The 22,647-nt window shown below is 50.9% G+C and overlaps 1 protein-coding gene across 1 annotated transcript in view; it reads left to right on the top strand.

Annotated features, from left to right (window-relative positions):
* Nucleotides 1-22,647, top strand: part of OTOG (otogelin) — a 230,428-nt gene that overhangs the window by 187,560 nt on the left and 20,221 nt on the right. The window contains exons 37-48 of the mRNA XM_069967756.1: nt 1,114-1,282; nt 3,673-3,818; nt 4,292-4,381; nt 4,649-4,832; nt 6,732-6,952; nt 7,026-7,164; nt 7,376-7,570; nt 8,189-8,401; nt 8,593-8,697; nt 8,952-9,062; nt 9,166-9,267; nt 20,671-20,769. Coding sequence (XP_069823857.1) covers nt 1,114-1,282; nt 3,673-3,818; nt 4,292-4,381; nt 4,649-4,832; nt 6,732-6,952; nt 7,026-7,164; nt 7,376-7,570; nt 8,189-8,401; nt 8,593-8,697; nt 8,952-9,062; nt 9,166-9,267; nt 20,671-20,769 — 1,774 coding nt within the window. The remainder of the gene's footprint in view (nt 1-1,113; nt 1,283-3,672; nt 3,819-4,291; nt 4,382-4,648; nt 4,833-6,731; nt 6,953-7,025; nt 7,165-7,375; nt 7,571-8,188; nt 8,402-8,592; nt 8,698-8,951; nt 9,063-9,165; nt 9,268-20,670; nt 20,770-22,647) is intronic.

Here is a 22,647-nt window from a genome sequence, read left to right as displayed (position 1 = left end):
AACATGGATGTCTCTGGATGTAACATGGATGTCTAGATGTAACATGGATGTCTCTGGATGTAACATGGATGTCTCTAGATGTAACATGGATGTCTCTGGATGTAACATGGATGTCTCTAGATGTAACATGGATGTCTCTAGATGTAACATGGATGTCTCTGGATGTAACATGGATGTCTCTAGATGTAACATGGATGTCTCTGGATGTAACATGGATGTCTCTAGATGTAACATGGATGTCTCTGGATGTAATATGGATGTCTCTGGATGTAATATGGATGTCTCTAGATGTTTTGTAGATGTCTCTGGATGTAATATGGATGTCTCTGGATGTAATATGGATGTCTCTGGATGTAATATGGATGTCTCTGGATGTAATATGGATGTAATATGGATGTAATATGGATGTCTCTAGATGTAACATGGATGTCTCTGGATGTAATATGGATGTCTCTGGATGCATTCTGGATGTCTCTCCATGTATTCTAGACTGCTCTGGATGTGTTCTGGATGTCTCTCCATGTATTCTAGACTGCTCTGGATGTCTCTCCATGTATTCTAGACTGCTCTGGATGTGTGCTGGATGTCTCTCCATGTATTCTAGACGGCTCTGTATGTGTTCTGGATGTCTCTCCATGTATTCTAGACTGCTCTGGATGTCTCTCCATGTATTCTAGACTGCTCTGGATGTGTGCTGGATGTCTCTCCATGTATTCTAGACGGCTCTGTATGTGTTCTGGATGTCTCTCCATGTATTCTAGACTGCTCTGGATGTGTGCTGGATGTCTCTCCATGTATTCTAGACTGCTCTGGATGTGTGCTGGATGTCTCTCCATGTATTCTAGACGGCTCTGGATGTCTCTCCATGTAGTCTCAATGGCCCTGGATGTGTCCTGGATTTCTCTCCACGTATTCTAGACAGCTCTGTATGTGTTCTGGATGTCTCTCCATGTATTCTAGACTGCTCTGGATGTGTGCTGGATGTCTCTCCATGTATTCTAGACGGCTCTGTATGTGTTCTGGATGTCTCTCCATGTATTCTAGACTGCTCTGGATGTCTCTGGATTTATCTTGAACATGTTGTAGATGTCTGATGCGCTCTCTTTCTTACAGCCGTACACGGAGAACGATTGCATCAAACATATCTGTGTGGACGGACAATTAATCCAGGTGAATAAATCGCAGCATTGTCCGTACAACGTTACGCAGCCGAGTTGTGGGCTCCTGGGATTTGCCGTTCAGATCAACGGAGATCGCTGCTGCCCCAAATGGGAGTGTGCCTGTAAGTATCCGGGGCCCCTGACTGTGCCTGTAAGTATTCGGGGCCCCTGACTGTGCCTGTAAGTATCCGGGGCCCCTGACTGTGCCTGTAAGTATCCGGGGCCCCTGACTGTGCCTGTAAGTATCCGGGGCCCCTGACTGTGCCTGTAAGTATCCGGGGCCCCTGACTGTGCCTGTAAGTATCCGGGGCCCCTGACTGCCTGTAAGTATCCGGGGCCCCTGACTGTGCCTGTAAGTATCCGGGGCCCCTGACTGCCTGTAAGTATCCGGGGCCCCTGACTGTGCCTGTAAGTATCCGGGGCCCCTGACTGCGCCTGTAAGTATCCGGGGGCCCCTGACTGTGCCTGTAAGTATCCGGGGCCCCTGACTGTGCCTGTAAGTATCCGGGGCCCCTGACTGTGTCTGTAAGTATACGGGGGCCCCTGACTGTGTCTGTAAGTATACGGGGGCCCCTGACTGTGTCTGTAAGTATACGGGGGCCCCTGACTGTGCCTGTAAGTATCCGGGGGCCCAGAAAGCAGATTTCCTGCTCTGTAATATACCCCCGTTATCTCACATTGTACTGGACGTTGTAGATTTCCTGCTCTGTAATATACCCCCGTTATCTCACATTGTACTGGACGTTGTAGATTTCCTGCTCTCTGTAATATACCCCCGTTATCTCACATTGTACTGGACGTTGTAGATTTCCTGCTCTGTAATATACCCCCGGTATCTCACATTGTACTGGACGTTGTAGATTTCCTGCTCTGTAATATAACCCCGTTATCTCACATTGTACTGGACGTTGTAGATTTCCTGCTCTGTAATATAACCCCGTTATCTCACATTGTACTGGACGTTGTAGATTTCCTGCTCTGTAATATACCCCCGGTATCTCACATTGTACTGGACGTTGTAGGTTTCCTGCTCTGTAATGTACCCCAGTTATCTCACATTGTACTGGACGTTGTAGATTTCCTGCTCTGTAATATACCCCCGGTATCTCACATTGTACTGGACGTTGTAGATTTCCTGCTCTGTAATATACCCCCGGTATCTCACATTGTACTGGACGTTGTAGGTTTCCTGCTCTGTAATATACCCCCGGTATCTCACATTGTACTGGACGTTGTAGATTTCCTGCTCTGTAATATACCCCCGGTATCTCACATTGTACTGGACGTTGTAGATTTCCTGCTCTGTAATGTACCCCAGTTATCTCACATTGTACTGGACGTTGTAGATTTCCTGCTCTGTAATGTACCCCAGTTATCTCACATTGTACTGGACGTTGTAGGTTTCCTGCTCTGTAATATACCCCCGGTATCTCACATTGTACTGGACGTTGTAGATTTCCTGCTCTGTAATATACCCCCGGTATCTCACATTGTACTGGACGTTGTAGATTTCCTGCTCTGTAATGTACCCCAGTTATCTCACATTGTACTGGACGTTGTAGATTTCCTGCTCTGTAATGTACCCCAGTTATCTCACATTGTACTGGACGTTGTAGGTTTCCTGCTCTGTAATATACCCCCGTTATCTCACATTGTACTGGACGTTGTAGATTTCCTGCTCTGTAATGTACCCCAGTTATCTCACATTGTACTGGACGTTGTAGATTTCCTGCTCTGTAATATAACCCCGTTATCTCACATTGTACTGGACGTTGTAGATTTCCTGCTCTCTGTAATGTACCCCAGTTATCTCACATTGTACTGGACGTTGTAGGTTTCCTGCTCTGTAATGTACCCCAGTTATCTCACATTGTACTGGACGTTGTAGGTTTCCTGCTCTGTAATATACCCCCGTTATCTCACATTGTACTGGACGTTGTAGATTTCCTGCTCTGTAATGTACCCCAGTTATCTCACATTGTACTGGACGTTGTAGATTTCCTGCTCTGTAATATAACCCCGTTATCTCACATTGTACTGGACGTTGTAGATTTCCTGCTCTCTGTAATGTACCCCAGTTATCTCACATTGTACTGGACGTTGTAGGTTTCCTGCTCTGTAATGTACCCCAGTTATCTCACATTGTACTGGACGTTGTAGGTTTCCTGCTCTGTAATATACCCCCGTTATCTCACATTGTACTGGACGTTGTAGATTTCCTGCTCTCTGTAATATACCCCCGGTATCTCACATTGTACTGGACGTTGTAGGTTTCCTGCTCTGTAATGTACCCCAGTTATCTCACATTGTACTGGACGTTGTAGATTTCCTGCTCTGTAATGTACCCCAGTTATCTCACATTGTACTGGACGTTGTAGGTTTCCTGCTCTGTAATGTACCCCCGTTATCTCACATTGTACTGGACGTTGTAGGTTTCCTGCTCTGTAATGTACCCCAGTTAAGCATCAGGCACCTCTGCTCTCCTGATCGGTGAATCGTCTTCTCGTTCCAGGCCGTTGCTCCATCTTCTCAGACTTGAGCTTTGTCACATTTGATGGCCGTTACTTGGCTTTGTATAAAGAAGCCTCCTACATCTTGACTCTTACAGAGGATGAGTCCATTACTGTGCAGGTCTCACAGTGCGGATACAGAGGACAGGTGAGGAACCACAGGGAACCATTCTCACAGGGGGATGTCCCACAGCAGGGGCCAATCATTGGGGATCACCAGAGCAGGGGCCAATCATTGGGGATCACCAGAGCAAGAGCCAATCATCGGGGATCACCAGAGCAGGGGCCAATCATCGGGGATCACCAGAGCAAGAGCCAATCATCGGGGATCCTTAGAAGAGGGGCCAATCATTGGAGGAGGGGCCAGTGATTGAGGATCATTAGAGGAGGGGCCAATCATTGAGGATCATTAGAGGAGGGGCCAATCATTGAGGATTACCAGATGATGCTTGTTTATTCCAGGTCAGTGGCCCCTTCCATTGGATGTCTCCTGCGGCAGCCATTGCTGTGTGCGTGGTGTTATATGGAGATACAGGGGGCAGGGTTTGGTCAGGAGCTGGTAGTCCTGGTCCATGGTCCTGCGGTCACCTTTCCTTACACTGATCACCTCTCTTTTTCCAGGACAATGAGAGCTCGGTGCCCCTGTGTTTGTCTCTTCTGGAGCTCACCTATCTGTCCAACCAGATCCTCATTCATCGCTTAAACCGAAAAGTAAGTGACCCCATGTCATCCCACCAGTGCCCGTCCTGAGACGTCTACTTTATTAGCCCAAGGCAGTATTCATGGCTGCTCTGGGGTGGTAACATTGTATAGTATATAGAGTATACACCTGGGAGCTCAGCCCGGCAGTATACACCGGTGGTCACGACACTCCATACTTAGTAGGTAATTAATGGATCCCACTGACAGCAACCTAATGTGTATGGGACCCGACCTCTGGCTAATGTTGATGAACCTGTCCTATTGTTCTCCTTACAGGTTGTAGTGAACTCGAGGAACGCCTGGCCGATGGTGCGGAAGTATGGATACAAGATTGTGGATACTGGAAATATGTATCTAATTGACACTCCATCAGATATAAAGATTCAATGGTTTCACAGCACTGGTTTGATGATCATTGAATCCAACTCTACCAGTAAACCCACATCCATGGGCCTGTGCGGTGAGTACAACAAACCCCTAGTCCAGTATGACAGCAAGGCGGCCCAGGTAAACTATCCCTGTCTCCATGCTCTGTGTATTTGCCACAAGGCTTCTGTAACCAGCTACGGGAATCAACACTTACATCTGATCGGCCTGATACACAAATTGTCACAGCCCCCCCCCCCCCCCGCCGCCCTACATGTGGTCTCATTCACACTCTCCTGGTCTGGATTCAGTAAGGTCCCCCCTGGTTGGGTTTGGTTGGAGCCCCCTCTGGTCGGGTTTGGGTGGAACCCCTAGTTGTCGGGTTTGGGTTGAGCCCCCTCTGGTCGCCCTACAGCCTGCACTCACCTCCACCACATCTTTCCTGGTTTCGGCTTCTCCCTCGCCTCATTGGTTGCCGGCAGTTTCCCAGTATTATTGGTGGCTCTGGTGGGAGCTCTGGTCCTGCTGTCTCCTCCACCACCTCTTTCCTGGTTTCGGCTTCTCCCTCACCCCATTGGTTGCCGGCAGTTTCCCAGTATTAGTAACTGCCCCGGTGGGAGCTCTGATCCTACTGTCTCCACTTCCTTTTTCTGGTGGGTTCACCCTTTCCTGGTTTCGGCTTCTCCCTCACCCCATTGGTTGCCGGCAGTTTGCCAGTAGTAACTGCCCCGGTGGGGGCTCTGGTCCTGCTGTCTCCTCCACCACTTCTTTCCTGGTTTTGGCTTCTCCCTCACCCCATTGGTTGCCGGCAGTTTCCTAGTATTATTGGTGGCCCTGGTGGGGGCTCTGGTCCTGCTGTCTCCTCCACCACTTCTTTCCTGGTTTCGGCTTCTCCCTCACCCCATTGGTTGCCGGCACTTTCCCAGTATTATTGGTGGCCCCGGTGGGAGCTCTGGTCCTGCTGTCTCCTCCACTTCCTCTGTCTGGTGGCTTCACCCTTTCCTGGTTTCGGCTTCTCCCTCACCCCATTGGTTGCCGGCACTTTCCCAGTATTATTGGTGGCCCCGGTGGGAGCTCTGGTCCTGCTGTCTTCTCCACTTCCTCTGTCCGGTGGCTTCACCCTTTCCTGGTTTCGGCTTCTCCCTCACCCCATTGGTTGCTGGCAGTTTCCCAGTATTATTGGTGGCTCCGGTGGGAGCTCTGGTCCTGCTGTCTCCTCCACCACCTCTTTCCTGTTTTCGGCTTGTTCCTCACCCCATTGGTTGCCAGCAGTTTCCCAGTATTAGTGACTGCCCCGGTGGGAGCTCTGGTCCTACTGTCTCCACTTCCTTTTTCCAGTGGCTTCACCCTTTCCTGGTTTTGGCTTCTCCCTCACCCCATTGGTTGCCGGCAGTTTCCCAGTATTAGTAACTGCCCCGGTGGGAGCTCTGGTCCTACTGTCTCCACTTCCTTTTTCTGGTGGGTTCACCCTTTCCTGGTTTTGGCTTCTCCCTCACCCCATTGGTTGCTGGCAGTTTCCCAGTATTAGTGGTGGCCCCGGTGGGAGCTCTGGTCCTACTGTCTCCACTTCCTTTTTCTGGTGGGTTCACCCTTTCCTGGTTTTGGCTTCTCCCTCACCCCATTGGTTGCTGGCAGTTTCCCAGTATTAGTGGTGGCCCCGGTGGGAGCTCTGGGCCTGCTATCTCCACTTCCTTTTTCCGGTGGCTTCACCCTTTCCGGGTTTTGGCTTCTCCCTCACCCCATTGGTTGCTGGCAGTTTCCCAGTATTATTGGTGGCCCTGCTGTCTCCTCCACCACCTCTTTCCGGGTTTTGGCTTCTCCCTCACCCCATTGGTTGGCAGCATTTTCTCAGTATTGGTGGTGGCCCATTTGTTCTTGGATGCTGGTAGAATAATCACAATGCCTCCTGCGTCCTTAGATGATGGCTGCCATGTACACGGTGGAGAGTCAGGACCTCCCTTGCTCATTTTCTGTATCTTCTTCTGCATTTTAGGATACTGCGATGGAAATGCCACAAATGACCTAATTTTGCCGACTGGCCACGTCTTGTCCAAGAGCGACGACTCTGAGGAATTTGTGGACAGTTGGCAAGTTCCTTACACTTTAAAATATGTTGGAAACGAAAGACACAGAGATGTGAACTGCTCGGTCATGGACTGCTCCGCGTGCGTGGAGATGATCCTAAACCACGTGTTCAGCAGCTGTAACCCCTATGTATGTATCCAATATGGCCACCCCACCCCCAGCGATGGGGAGCCCTGGGCTGATCTCTTGTCCTGTCCGGCAGGTGTCTCCAGACGTCTTCTGTGAGCTCTGGGTAAAGGACGTGGAATACACGCAGGATCCGTGTAAAGCTTTGGCCGCCTATACCGCCATGTGCCACAAATTTAACGTATGCATCGAGTGGAGGACTCCCGACTTCTGCCGTATGTCATGGGAGACAATGAGGAGTGGGGGGAGGGGATCTTATGGGAATCGGTGGGGGATAGGGATCTGATGGGAGTCGGTGGGGTTGGGGATCTGATGGGAGGAGGTGGGGGGGTGGGATCTGACGGGAGGAGGTGGGGGGTGGGATCTGACGGGAGTCAGGGGTGGTGGTGATCTGATGGGGGTCACGGGCCATGTCTTTCTCTGCAGCGTTTCGGTGCCCGCCATCGTTGATCTACCGAGCGTGTCTCCCGGTGTGTGAGGTCTCGCCCACTTGTCAGAACAATGAGATTGACCTGTATGGCAGTGAGTCCTGTGCAGCGCTGACTGAGGGCTGTGTGTGCGCGGAGGGAGAAGTGCTGCACTATCCTTATACTACTGTGTGCATCGCCGAGAGCAAATGCGGTAATACCCCCAGTATACAGCCGGTGTCATATATACCTCCCAGTATACAGCCGGTGTCATATATACCTCCCAGTATACAGCCGGTGTCATATACCTCCCAGTATACAGCCGGTGTCATATATACCTCCCAGTATACAGCCGGTGTCATATACCTCCCAGTATACAGCCGGTGTCATATATACCTCCCAGTATACAGCCGGTGTCATATATACCCCCAGTATACAGCCGGTGTCATATATACCCTCAGTATACAGCCGGTGTCATATATACCCCCAGTATACAGCCGGTGTGATATACCCCCCAGTATACAGCCGGTGTCATATATACCCTCAGTATACAGCCGGTGTCATATATACCCCCAGTATACAGCCGGTGTCATATACCCCCCAGTATACAGCCGGTGTCATATATACCCCCAGTATACAGCCGGTGTCATATACCCCCCAGTATACAGCCGGTGTCATATATACCCCCAGTATACAGCCGGTGTCATATACCCCCCAGTATACAGCCGGTGTCATATATACCCCCAGTATACAGCCGGTGTCATATACCCCCAGTATACAGCCGGTGTCCCTCCAGCCTAGTCACAGCCATTCCTGTCTCTTGTGATTGCAGCCTGCACAGACAGCGCTGGGACCCCCCGGGAGATAGGAGAGGTGTGGCGGACCCCCGGAGCTGGATGCTGCACCTATCAGTGTGTGGATAATGATACTATAATCCCGCTGCAGCACAACTGTTCTGAGCGTCAGGAGCGGCAGTGCCGGCGGCAGGGAGAGGTGCTGGTGTCCCTGTCCAGTCAGCAGACCTGCTGTCCGCAGAAGCTGTGCGGTAAGTGATGGAGGATCGGGGGTCCCATCATCCCCTCTATAAGCACAACTATGGTGCCCCCCACTACTTACTTGTATATCACACATCATCCATACATCACACATACATCACACATCACACATCATCCATACATCACACATACATCACACATCACCCATACATCACTCACACTCGGTGGTCTTTCACTTCAGTGTGTAATGAGACGCTGTGTGATGATGTGATCCCGGTGTGCCGCAGCCATGAGAAGCTGACCGCCTATTACCAGGAGGACTCCTGCTGTCCCCGATACTCCTGCGGTAAGATCACATGACCTCAGTATAGGGACCTCTGACCTCATGTGAGGATGATGAGCACTCCCATCATCCATGGGGGGGGGGGGGGGGGGGGTCCTGTCATGCTGTGAGGATGAGCACTCCCATCATCCATGGGGTGGGGGGTCCTGTCATGCTGAGGATGAGCACTCCCATCATCCATGGGGGGGTCCTGTCATGCTGTGAGGATGAGCACTCCCATCATCCATGCATTGCTGTTCTGGTGTCTCTTCCCTCAGAGTGTGACCCTGCGCGGTGTGCCCGGATGGAGATGGTGGCTCCTTGCCGAGAGGACCAGACGCTGCTCACTGCTGCCAGCAACCGGTCCTGCTGCCTCACATCCTTCTGCGGTAAGCGCTGACCACGCCCCTGATATACAGTCCATATGTCGGTGTATACGGTATATAGGTCATGGAGCCCTGCAGATCAGCGGTGTCATTTCTGTGTGTACAGGATGTAACATCTGCTCGGAGCCCGTGCCCACCTGTCAGGAGGGAGAGACCCTCAGCGTGATCAGCAACACCACCCAGAGATGCTGCCCTACCTACCAGTGCGGTACGTACCCACCCCGCTCCACCACCCAGAGATGCTGCCCTACCTACCAGTGCGGTACGTACCCACCCCGCTCCATCACACAGAGATGCTGCCCTACCTACCAGTGCGGTACGTACCCACCCCGCTCCATCACACAGAGATGCTGCCCTACCTACCAGTGCGGTACGTACCCACCCTGCACCACCACCCAGAGATGCTGCCCTACCTACCAGTGCGGTACGTACCCACCCTGCACCACCACCCAGAGATGCTGCCCTACCTACCAGTGCGGTACGTACCCACCCCGCTCCGCCACCCACAGATGCTGCCATACCTACCAGTGCGGTACATACCCACCCCGTTGCGCCATGTACAGATGCTGCCATACCTACCCACCCTGCACTGCCACCCACAGATGCTGCCCTACCTACCAGTGCGGTACGTACCCACCCCGCTCCGCCACCCACAGATGCTGCCCTACCTACCAGTGCGGTACACACCCACAGGGCCACCATCAGGAATTTCGGGGCCCCATACAACCAAAGTGTCTGGGCCCCCCACATTAATAAAAAAAAAAATAGTGTGTTGGCCCCACACCTTGCTGGGAGGTATAATTTGGTTCCGATCAATCCTAGAGAACTGGCTCATATTCCCCATTTTCCCCAGTGGCTTAAAATGTAACCTCTGTTATACAGTTATACAATTGTAGAACCTAAATGTGAACAAGGTGCAATGTAAATGTCCCCATACAGACACTTACTTGTATAGCTGCCTCTTGTGCTCTGTATGCAGTGCGTTATATTCACCCCTGCAACGTACAATTTATATCGCGTCTACAAGCCCAGCGGGGCTCATTATGATGGAGACTAAAACTTATACAAGAGTGGGGTCGGGGTTCCCCTGTATTCAGAATGCTGGTGAGTGCTCGGCAATGCCCCTTCTGGGATTATTGAATTTCGAGGGTCTGGGGGGCTGTGTGATTTGTATATGTTCACCAATATCCCCCCCCCCCCCCGGTATGCTCACTAACATAGAATATGTTGATAAGGCTAATATAATGAGGCTGTTCCATGTTAGTGAGCATATACAAATCACCCCCCCCCCAGGCAGACTAGTTTAGCTCACCCAAGACAGTGATAGCGAATACATGGCGGTGAGAACGCTTTCTAGGAGATCCTGTTTGTGCAGCAGAGGTGTCTTTATCCTGCTCTGCATAGACCCTCGAAATTCAATAATCCCAGACGGGGCATTGCCGAGCACTCAACAGCATTCTGAATACAGGGGAACCCCTACCCCACTCTTGTATAAGTTTTAGTCTCCATCATAATGAGCCCCGCTGGGCTTGTAGACACGCTATAAATTGTACGTTGCAGGGGTGAGTATAATGCACTGCATACAGAGCACAAGAGGCAGCTATACAAGTAAGTGTCTATTTGAATTGCACCTTGTTCACATTTAGGTTCTACAATTGTATAACTGTAACAGAGGTTACATTTTAAGCCACTGGGGAAAATGGGGTATATGAGCCAGTTCTCTAGAATTGATCTCACACACAGACACCAGCACACATGTATACAGACACCAGCACACATGTATACAGACACCAGCACACATGTATACAGACATACAGACACCAGCACACATGTATACAGACATACAGACACCAGCACACATGTATACAGACATACAGACACCAGCACACATGTATACAGACACCAGCACACATGTATACACACACACAGACACCAGCACACATGTATACAGACACCAGCACACATGTATATATAAACACACAGACACCAGCACACATGTATATATAAACACACAGACACCAGCACACATGTATATATAAACACAAAGACACCAGCACACATGTATATATAAACACACAGACACCAGCACACATGTATACAGACACCAGCACACATGTATACACACATACAGACACCAGCACACATGTATACAGACACCAGCACACATGTATACAGACATACAGACACCAGCACACATGTATATATAAACACACAGACACACACTTACTCTGACCAGGGAAGCTCCAGGTCCCAGGTGCTGCAGTCCCTCTCCTCACACAGCGGTCCCCCTTCTCCGACATCCCAGCACAAGTGAAAGCAGGAAGAGGAGATAGTGAGGGGCGGCGGAGGGGGCCCTGTGTCTCCTACTGCTTCCTGCCTGTGCGGTACAGCTGTCAGGAGACTGTATGCAGGGAGGCTGGATGGCCGGGCCCCCCTGGATCCTTGTTTGAGCTCGGGCCCTTGACAGCTGTACCCAGGGGCGTAGCTAAAGGCTGATGGGCCCTGGTGCACAATGTTAGCTTGGGGCCCCCCCCATCTCACCCGATCAGGCAAAGTCATATCTAACATTATATCCAATTACTCTAATGTGCCACCATGTTCTAATGCCCTGTCACTGCCTCCACCTCATGTACTACAACTCTCATCATAAACTGCCAGTTGGATATGATGGGGGTTGTAGTGCTGCAACCTGAAGAGCCACATGCTGCAAAACTACAACTCCCATAATAAACTGTCAGCAGGGCACGATGAAGTTTTGAATTTCTGCAACCTGGAGAAGTCACTTGATATCACCTGCAGTCCTATGTAACACCACAGATAACAGTGATATCCCTCTGAGTACAGATAATGTAGTAGTCACCTGCAGTCCTATGTAACACCACACATAACACAGTGGTATCTCTGAGTACAGATAATGTAGTAGTCACCTGCAGTCCTATGTAACAGCACAGATAACGGTGATATCTCTGAGTACAGATAATGTAGTAGTCACCTGCAGTCCTATGTAACAGCACAGATAACGGTGATATCTCTGAGTACAGATCATGTAGTAGTCACCTGCAGTCCTATGTAACAGCACAGATAACAGTGATATCTCTGAGTACAGGTCATGTAGTAGTCACCTGCAGTCCTATGTATCAGCACAGATATCACAGTGATATCTCTGAGTACAGATAATGTAGTAGATGTCACCTGCAGTCCTATGTAACAGCACAGATAACACAGTGATATCTCTGAGTACAGATAATGTAGTAGATGACACCTGCAGTCCTATGTAACAGCACAGATAACACAGTGATATCTCTGAGTACAGATAATGTAGTAGATGTCACCTGCAGTCCTATGTAACAGCACAGATAACAATGATATCTCTGAGTACAGATAATGTAGTAGATGTCCCCTGCAGTCCTATGTAACAGCACAGATAACACAGTGATATCTCTGAGTACAGATAATGTAGTATGACCTGCAGTCCTATGTAACAGCACAGATAACACAGTGATATCTCTGAGTACAGATAATGTAGTAGTCACCTGCAGTCCTATGTAACACCACAGATAACAGTGATATCTCTGAGTACAGATAATGTAGTAGCTGTCACCTGCAGTCCTATGTAACACCCCAGATAACACAGTGATATCTCTGAGTACAGATAATGTAGTAGTCACCTGCAGTCCTATGTAACAGCACAGATAACACAGTGATATCTCTGAGTACAGATAATGTAGTATGACCTGCAGTCCTATGTAACAGCACAGATAACAGTGATATAGCTGAGTACAGATAATGTAGTAGTCACCTGCAGTCCTATGTAACACCACAGATAACACAGTGATATCTCTGGGTACAGATAATGTAGATGTCACCTGCAGTCCTATGTAACACCACAGATAACACAGTGATATCTCTGAGTACAGATAATGTAGTAGTCACCTGCAGTCCTATGTAACACCACAGATAACACAGTGATATCTCTGAGTACAGATAATGTAGTAGCTGTCACCTGCAGTCCTATGTAACACCACAGATAACACAGTGATATCTCTGAGTACAGATAATGTAGTAGATGTCACCTGCAGTCCTATGTAACAGCACAGATAACACAGTGATATCTCCGAGTACAGATAATGTAGTAGATGTCACCTGCAGTCCTATGTAACACCACAGATAACACAGTGATATCTCTGAGTACAGATAATGTAGTAGCTGTCACCTGCAGTCCTATGTAACAGCACAGATAACACAGTGATATCTCTGAGTACAGATAATGTAGTAGATGTCCCCTGCAGTCCTATGTAACACCACAGATAACACAGTGATATCTCTGAGTACAGATAATGTAGTAGATGTCACCTGCAGTCCTATGTAACACCACAGATAACACAGTGATATCTCTGAGTACAGATAATGTAGTAGTCACCTGCAGTCCTATGTAACACCACAGATAACACAGTGATATCTCTGAGTACAGATAATGTAGTAGATGTCCCCTGCAGTCCTATGTAACACCACAGATAACACAGTGATATCTCTGAGTACAGATAATGTAGTAGTCACCTGCAGTCCTATGTAACAGCACAGATAACACAGTGATATCTCTGAGTACAGATAATGTAGTAGCTGTCACCTGCAGTCCTATGTAACACCACAGATAACACAGTGATATCTCTGAGTACAGATAATGTAGTAGTCACCTGCAGACCTATGTAACACCACAGATAACAGTGATATCTCTGAGTACAGATAATGTAGTAGATGTCACCTGCAGTCCTATGTAACAGCACAGATAACACAGTGATATCTCTGAGTACAGATAATGTAGTAGTCACCTGCAGTCCTATGTAACACAACAGATAACACAGTGATATCTCTGAGTACAGATAATGTAGTAGCTGTCACCTGCAGTCCTATGTAACAGCACAGATAACACAGTGATATCTCTAAGTACAGATAATGTAGTAGTCACCTGCAGTCCTATGTAACACAACAGATAACACAGTGATATCTCTGAGTACAGATAATGTAGTAGCTGTCACCTGCAGTCCTATGTAACAGCACAGATAACACAGTGATATCTCTGAGTACAGATAATGTAGTAGTCACCTGCAGTCCTATGTAACAGCACAGATAACACAGTGATATCTCTGAGTACAGATAATGTAGTAGATGTCACCTGCAGTCCTATGTAACACCACAGATAACACAGTGATATCTCTGAGTACAGATAATGTAGTAGTCACCTGCAGTCCTATGTAACACCCCAGATAACACAGTGATATCTCTGAGTACAGATAATGTAGTAGTCACCTGCAGTCCTATGTAACACCACAGATAACACAGTGATATCTCTGAGTACAGATAATGTAGTAGCTGTCACCTGCAGTCCTATGTAACACCACATAACACAGTGATATCTCTGAGTACAGATAATGTAGTAGTCACCTGCAGTCCTATGTAACACAACAGATAACACAGTGATATCTCTAAGTACAGATAATGTAGTAGCTGTCACCTCGGGGCGCCCCTACTAAATGATGTTCTACAAAATAAGAAAAGTGTCATACAGGGACTCACAGGTGACGTCTTCTTTGATCTGAGGCGTCACTTTCCCTTTTCCTCTCCATCCGGCCCAGACCTCCAGGATGATTCCTTCCAGATATGTTTCATCTTTTCAGAACCTGCGAGACAAACAATTTAGGCTCCGCACATTTCTAGCAACTTCCTTTCCTTTCTCCCCCCTGTCGGCTCCCATAGTAACTGCGCTGTGTGGGATGCCCCCTGTATGTAGGACCCCCTGCTGTGCCCCCTGTATGTAGGATTCCCAGCTGTGCCCCCTGTATGTAGGATCCCCCGCTGTGCCCCCTGTATGTAGGATCCCCCGCTGTGCCCCCTGTATGTAGGATTCCCAGCTGTGCCCCCTGTATGTAGGATCCCCTGCTGTGCCCCCTGTATGTAGGACCCCCTGCTGTGCCCCCTGTATGTAGGATCCCCCGCTGTGCCCCCTGTATGTAGGATCCCCCGCTGTGCCCCCTGTATGTAGGATCCCCCGCTGTGCCCCCTGTATGTAGGATCCCCCGCTGTGCCCCCTGTATGTAGGATCCCCTGCTGTGCCCCCTGTATGTAGGATCCCCTGCTGTGCCCCCTGTATGTAGGATCCCCTGCTGTGCCCCCTGTATGTAGGATCCCCTGCTGTGCCCCCTGTATGTAGGATCCCCTGCTGTGCCCCCTGTATGTAGGATCCCCTGCTGTGCCCCCTGTATGTAGGATCCCCTGCTGTGCCCCCTGTATGTAGGATCCCCTGCTGTGCCCCCTGTATGTAGGATCCCCTGCTGTGCCCCATGAGCTAATAATGCCCCCAGAGGTACCCCCATGAGCTAATAATGCCCCCAGAGGTACCCCCATACACTAATAATGTCCCCAGAGGTGCCCCCATACACTAATAATGTCCCCAGAGGTGCCCCCATACACTAATAATGCCCCCAGAGGTGCCCCCATACACTAATAATGCCCCCAGAGGTGCCCCCATACACTAATAATGCCCCCAGAGGTGCCCCCATATACTAATAATGCCCCCAGAGGTGCCCCCATATACTAATAATGCCCCCAGAGGTGCCACCATATACTAATAATGCCCCCAGAGGTGCCCCCATACACTAATAATGCCCCCAGAGGTGCCCCCATACACTAATAATGCCCCCAGAGGTGCCCCCATATACTAATAATGCCCCCAGAGGTGCCCCCATATACTAATAATGCCCCCAGAGGTGCCCCCATACAATAATAATGCCTCCAGAGGTGCCCCCATACACTAATAATGCCCCCAGAGGTGCCCCCTATATACTAATAATGCCCCCAGAGGTGCCCCCATATACTAATAATGCCCCCAGAGGTGCCCCCATATACTAATAATGCCCCCAGAGGTGCCACCATATACTAATAATGCCCCCAGAGGTGCCCCCATACACTAATAATGCCCCCAGAGGTGCCCCCATACACTAATAATGCCCCCAGAGGTGCCCCCATATACTAATAATGCCCCCAGAGGTGCCCCTAAAAAAACAAACATCCTACTCACCTAATCCGCGCTGTGCAGGCAGCAGCTCTTCCTCCTCTTCGGGCTCCATCTTGCGAGCCGCGGGGACGAGACTTCCGGCAGGCGTGATGACGTCACATGGTCACGCCTGCCGGAGAAGTGCCGGCAGCCTATGGGAGGGAATGTAGGAGCAGGACGCTGACAGGTCCTGCTCCTGTATTCTGATCGCTTTAATGTTCCGCCCGCTCACTGTGCTCACTGTGCGGGCGGAACATCGAAGCGATCAGTGCATCCCGAGAAGCTGCGCGGCTGCAGCATCTCGGGATGCTCAGAGACAAGTGGCAAGGGGGGCCGTGCGGGCCCCCCAGCGTAGCAGACGGGGGGCGGCGGCCGGTGGGCCCCCCCATGTCTCTTAGGGCAGTACAACTGGTACTGCCGTATGGGGCCCGGACCCTATCGGCGGCCCTGCTTACCCACCCTGCACCACCACCCACAGATGCTGCCCCACCTACCAGTGCGGTACGTACCCACTCCGCTGCGCCACCCACAGATGCTGCCCCACCTACCAGTGCGGTACCTACCCACCCTGCACCACCACGCACAGATGCTGCCCCACCTACCAGTGCGGTACGTACCCACCCCGCTGCGCCACCCACAGATGCTGCCCCACCTACCAGTGCGGTACGTACCCACCCTGCACCACCACCCACAGATGCTGCCCCACCTACCAGTGCGCTACGTACCCACCCCGCTGCGCCACCCACAGATGCTGCCGTACCTACCCACCCTGCACCACCACCCACAGATGCTGCCGTCCCTACCCACCCAGCTCCACCACCCAGAGATGCTGCCCTACCTACCAGTGCGATACGTGCCCACCATGCTCCGCCACCCACAGATGCTGCCGTACCTGCCAGTGCGGTACCTACCCACCCTGCACCACCACCCACAGATGCTGCCCCACCTACCAGTGCGGTACCTACCCACCCTGCACCACCACCCACAGATGCTGCCCCACCTACCAGTGCGGTACCTACCCACCCTGCACCACCACCCACAGATGCTGCCCCACCTACCAGTGCGGTACCTACCCACCCTGCACCACCATTCACAGATGCTGCCCCACCTACCAGTGCGGTACCTACCTACCCTGCACCACCACCCACAGATGCTGCCCCACCTACCAGTGCGGTACCTACCCACCCCGCTGTGCCACCCACAGATGCTGCCATACCTACCCACCCTGCAACACCACCCACAGATGCTGCCGTACCTGCCAGTGCGGTACGTACCCACCCTGCACCACCACCCACAGATGCTGCCGTACCTACCCACCCCGCTCCGCCACCCACAGATGCTGCCCCACCTACCAATGCGGTACGTACCCACCCCGCTCCGCCACCGACAGATGCTGCCATACCTGCCAGTCCGGTACGTACCCACCCCGCTCCACCACCCACAGATGCTGCCCTACCTACCAGTGCGGTACGTACCCACCCTGCACCACCACCCACAGATGCTGCCCCACCTACCAGTGCGGTACGTACCCACCACGCTGCGCCACCCACAGATGCTGCCGTACCTGCCAGTCCGGTACGTACCCACCCCGCACCACCACCCACAGATGCTGCCCCACCTACCAGTGCGGTACCTACCCACCCTGCACCACCACCCACAGATGCTGCCATACCTACCAGTGCGGTACCTACCCACCCTGCACCACCACCCACAGATGCTGCCCCACCTACCAGTGCGGTACCTACCTACCCTGCACCACCACCCACAGATGCTGCCCCACCTACCAGTGCGGTACCTACCCACCCCGCTGTGCCACCCACAGATGCTGCCATACCTACCCACCCTGCAACACCACCCACAGATGCTGCCGTACCTGCCAGTGCGGTACGTACCCACCCTGCACCACCACCCACAGATGCTGCCATACCTACCCACCCCGCTCCGCCACCCACAGATGCTGCCCCACCTACCAATGCGGTACGTACCCACCCCGCTGCGCCACCCACAGATGCTGCCGTACCTGCCAGTCCGGTACGTACCCCCATACACTAATAATGCCCCCAGAGGTGCCCCCATACACTAATAATGCCCCCAGAGGTGCCCCCATATACTAATAATGCCCCCAGAGGTGCCCCTAAAAAAACAAACATCCTACTCACCTAATCCGCGCTGTGCAGGCAGCAGCTCTTCCTCCTCTTCGGGCTCCATCTTGCGAGCCGCGGGGACGAGACTTCCGGCAGGCGTGATGACGTCACATGGTCACGCCTGCCGGAGAAGTGCCGGCAGCCTATGGGAGGGAATGTAGGAGCAGGACGCTGACAGGTCCTGCTCCTGTATTCTGATCGCTTTAATGTTCCGCCCGCTCACTGTGCTCACTGTGCGGGCGGAACATCGAAGCGATCAGTGCATCCCGAGAAGCTGCGCGGCTGCAGCATCTCGGGATGCTCAGAGACAAGTGGCAAGGGGGGCCGTGCGGGCCCCCCAGCGTAGCAGACGGGGGGCGGCGGCCGGTGGGCCCCCCCATGTCTCTTAGGGCAGTACAACTGGTACTGCCGTATGGGGCCCGGACCCTATCGGCGGCCCTGCTTACCCACCCTGCACCACCACCCACAGATGCTGCCCCACCTACCAGTGCGGTACGTACCCACTCCGCTGCGCCACCCACAGATGCTGCCCCACCTACCAGTGCGGTACCTACCCACCCTGCACCACCACGCACAGATGCTGCCCCACCTACCAGTGCGGTACGTACCCACCCCGCTGCGCCACCCACAGATGCTGCCCCACCTACCAGTGCGGTACGTACCCACCCTGCACCACCACCCACAGATGCTGCCCCACCTACCAGTGCGGTACGTACCCACCCCGCTGCGCCACCCACAGATGCTGCCCCACCTACCAGTGCGGTACGTACCCACCCTGCACCACCACCCACAGATGCTGCCCCACCTACCAGTGCGCTACGTACCCACCCCGCTGCGCCACCCACAGATGCTGCCGTACCTACCCACCCTGCACCACCACCCACAGATGCTGCCGTCCCTACCCACCCAGCTCCACCACCCAGAGATGCTGCCCTACCTACCAGTGCGATACGTGCCCACCATGCTCCGCCACCCACAGATGCTGCCGTACCTGCCAGTGCGGTACCTACCCACCCTGCACCACCACCCACAGATGCTGCCCCACCTACCAGTGCGGTACCTACCCACCCTGCACCACCACCCACAGATGCTGCCATACCTACCAGTGCGGTACCTACCCACCCTGCACCACCACCCACAGATGCTGCCCCACCTACCAGTGCGGTACCTACCTACCCTGCACCACCACCCACAGATGCTGCCCCACCTACCAGTGCGGTACCTACCCACCCCGCTGTGCCACCCACAGATGCTGCCATACCTACCCACCCTGCAACACCACCCACAGATGCTGCCGTACCTGCCAGTGCGGTACGTACCCACCCTGCACCACCACCCACAGATGCTGCCATACCTACCCACCCCGCTCCGCCACCCACAGATGCTGCCCCACCTACCAATGCGGTACGTACCCACCCCGCTGCGCCACCCACAGATGCTGCCGTACCTGCCAGTCCGGTACGTACCCACCCCGCACCACCACCCACAGATGCTGCCGTACCTACCAGTGCGGTACCTACCCACCCTGCACCACCACCCACAGATGCTGCCGTACCTACCCACCCAGCTCCGCCACCCACAGATGCTGCCCCACCTACCAGTTCGGTACCTACCCACCCTGCACCACCACCCACAGATGCTGCCGTACCTACCCATCCTGCACCACCACCCACAGATGCTGCCCCACCTACCAGTGCGGTACGTACCCACCCCGCTGCGCCACCCACAGATGCTGCCGTCCCTACCCACCCAGCTCCACCACCCAGAGATGCTGCCCTACCTACCAGTGCGATACGTGCCCACCATGCTCGGCCACCCACAGATGCTGCCGTGCCTACCAGTGCTGTACGTACCCACCCCGCTCCGCCACCCACAGATGCTGCCCCACCTACCCACCCTGCACCACCACCCACAGATGCTGCTGTACCTATCAGTGCGGTACGTACCCACCCCGTTGCGCCATGTACAGATGCTGCCATACCTACCCACCCTGCACTGCCACCCACAGATGCTGCCATACCTACCAGTGCGGTACGTACCCACCCTGCTCCGCCAACCACAGATGCTGCCCCGTCTACCAGTGCAGTACGTACCCACCCCGCTCCGCAACCCACAGATGCTGCCATACCTACTCATAGATGCTGCTCCACCTACCAGTGCGGTACCTACCCAACCTGCGCCTGCCACCCCCAGATGCTGCCGTACCTACCCACCCCATTCCGCCACCCAGAGATGCTGCCCCACCTACGAGTTCGGTACGTACTTACCCTGCTAGCCACTGACAGATGTTGCCCCACCTGCCAGTGCCGTACCTACCCACCCTGCGCCTGCCATCCCTGCTACCTGTCAAACTCCTGCTGCTCTCTCATAGGATGATGATGGGATTTACTCTGTAACATGTTGTCCTCCCCTCCAGTGTGCGATGTGGCCAGATGTCCTGATATCACTTGTGACCTGGGAATGTCGGGAGTGGAGCTGTGGACCTCAAAGAGCTGCTGCCCCTACAAGACGTGCGGTAAAGACCTAGGACGCTGCAAATAGTCACAGTGCTGGAATAAGTAACATCAAACCAATCTACACTACATTAACCCAAATAGTCATATAGTCAACACATCCAATAAAAGTTATATATATACTATATACAGGAATATAACTATTATAATACTGCTCCTATATACAGGACTATAACTACTATAATACTGCTCCTATATACAGGAATATACTACTATAATACTGCCCCCTATATACAGGGATATAACTACTATAATACTGCTCCCTATATACAGGGATATACTACTATAATACTGCCCCCTATATACAGGGATATAACTACTATAATACTGCTCCTATATACAGGGATATACTACTATAGTACTGCTCCTATATACAGGAATATACTACTATAATACTGCCCCCTATATACAGGGATATACTACTATAATACTGCTACATATATACAGGGATATACTACTATAATACTGCCCCCTATATACAGGGATATAACTACTATAATACTGCTCCTATATACAGGGATATAACTACTATAATACTGCCCCCTATATACAGGAATATAACTATTATAATACTGCCCCTATATACAGGACTATAACTACTATAATACTGCTCCTATATACAGGACTATAACTACTATAATACTGCTCCTATATACAGGAATATACTACTATAATACTGCCCCCTATATACAGGGATATAACTACTATAATACTGCTCCTATATACAGGGATATAACTACTATAATACTGCCCCCTATATACAGGAATATAACTATTATAATACTGCCCCTATATACAGGACTATAACTACTATAATACTGCTCCTATATACAGGACTATAACTACTATAATACTGCTCCTATATACAGGAATATACTACTATAATACTGCTCCTATATATACAGGAATATAACTACTATAATACTGCTCCTATATACAGGGATATAACTACTATAATACTGCTCCTATATACAGGACTATAACTACTATAATACTGCTCCTATATACAGGAATATACTACTATAATACTGCTCCTATATATACAGGGATATAACTACTATAATACTGCTCCTATATACAGGGATATAACTACTATAATACTGCTCCTATATACAGGAATATAACTACTATAATACTGCTCCCTATATACAGGGATATAACTACTATAATACTGCTCCTATATACAGGAATATACTACTATAATACTGCTCCTATATATACATGAATATAACTACTATAATACTGCTCCTATATACAGGAATATACTACTATAATACTGCTCCCCTATATACAGGAATATAACTACTATAATACTGCTCCTATATACAGGAATATACTACTATAATACTGCCCCTATATACAGGAATATAACTACTATAATACTGCTCCTATATACAGGAATATAACCACTATAATACTGCTCCTATATACAGGGATATAACTACTATAATACTGCTCCTATATACAGGAATATAACCACTATAATACTGCCCCCTATATACAGGAATATAACTACTATAATACTGCCCCCTATATACAGGAATATAACTACTATAATACTGCCCATATATACAGGAATATAACTACTATAATACTGCCCCCTATATACAGGAATATAACTACTATAATACTGCCCATATATACAGGAATATAACTACTATAATACTGCCCCCTATATACAGGAATATAACTACTATAATACTGCCCCCTATATACAGGAATATACTACTATAATACTGCTCCTATATACAGGGATATAACTACTATAATACTGCTCCTATATACAGGAATATAACTACTATAATACTGCTCCTATATACAGGAATATACTACTATAATACTGCTCCTATATACAGGAATATAACTACTATAATACTGCC

Source organism: Dendropsophus ebraccatus, chromosome 4 (assembly GCF_027789765.1).
Source record: "Dendropsophus ebraccatus isolate aDenEbr1 chromosome 4, aDenEbr1.pat, whole genome shotgun sequence".
NCBI lineage: Eukaryota > Metazoa > Chordata > Amphibia > Anura > Hylidae > Dendropsophus > Dendropsophus ebraccatus.
Note: the sequence above shows the minus strand (reverse complement) of the source record. Positions and strands in the feature narration are given on the sequence as shown.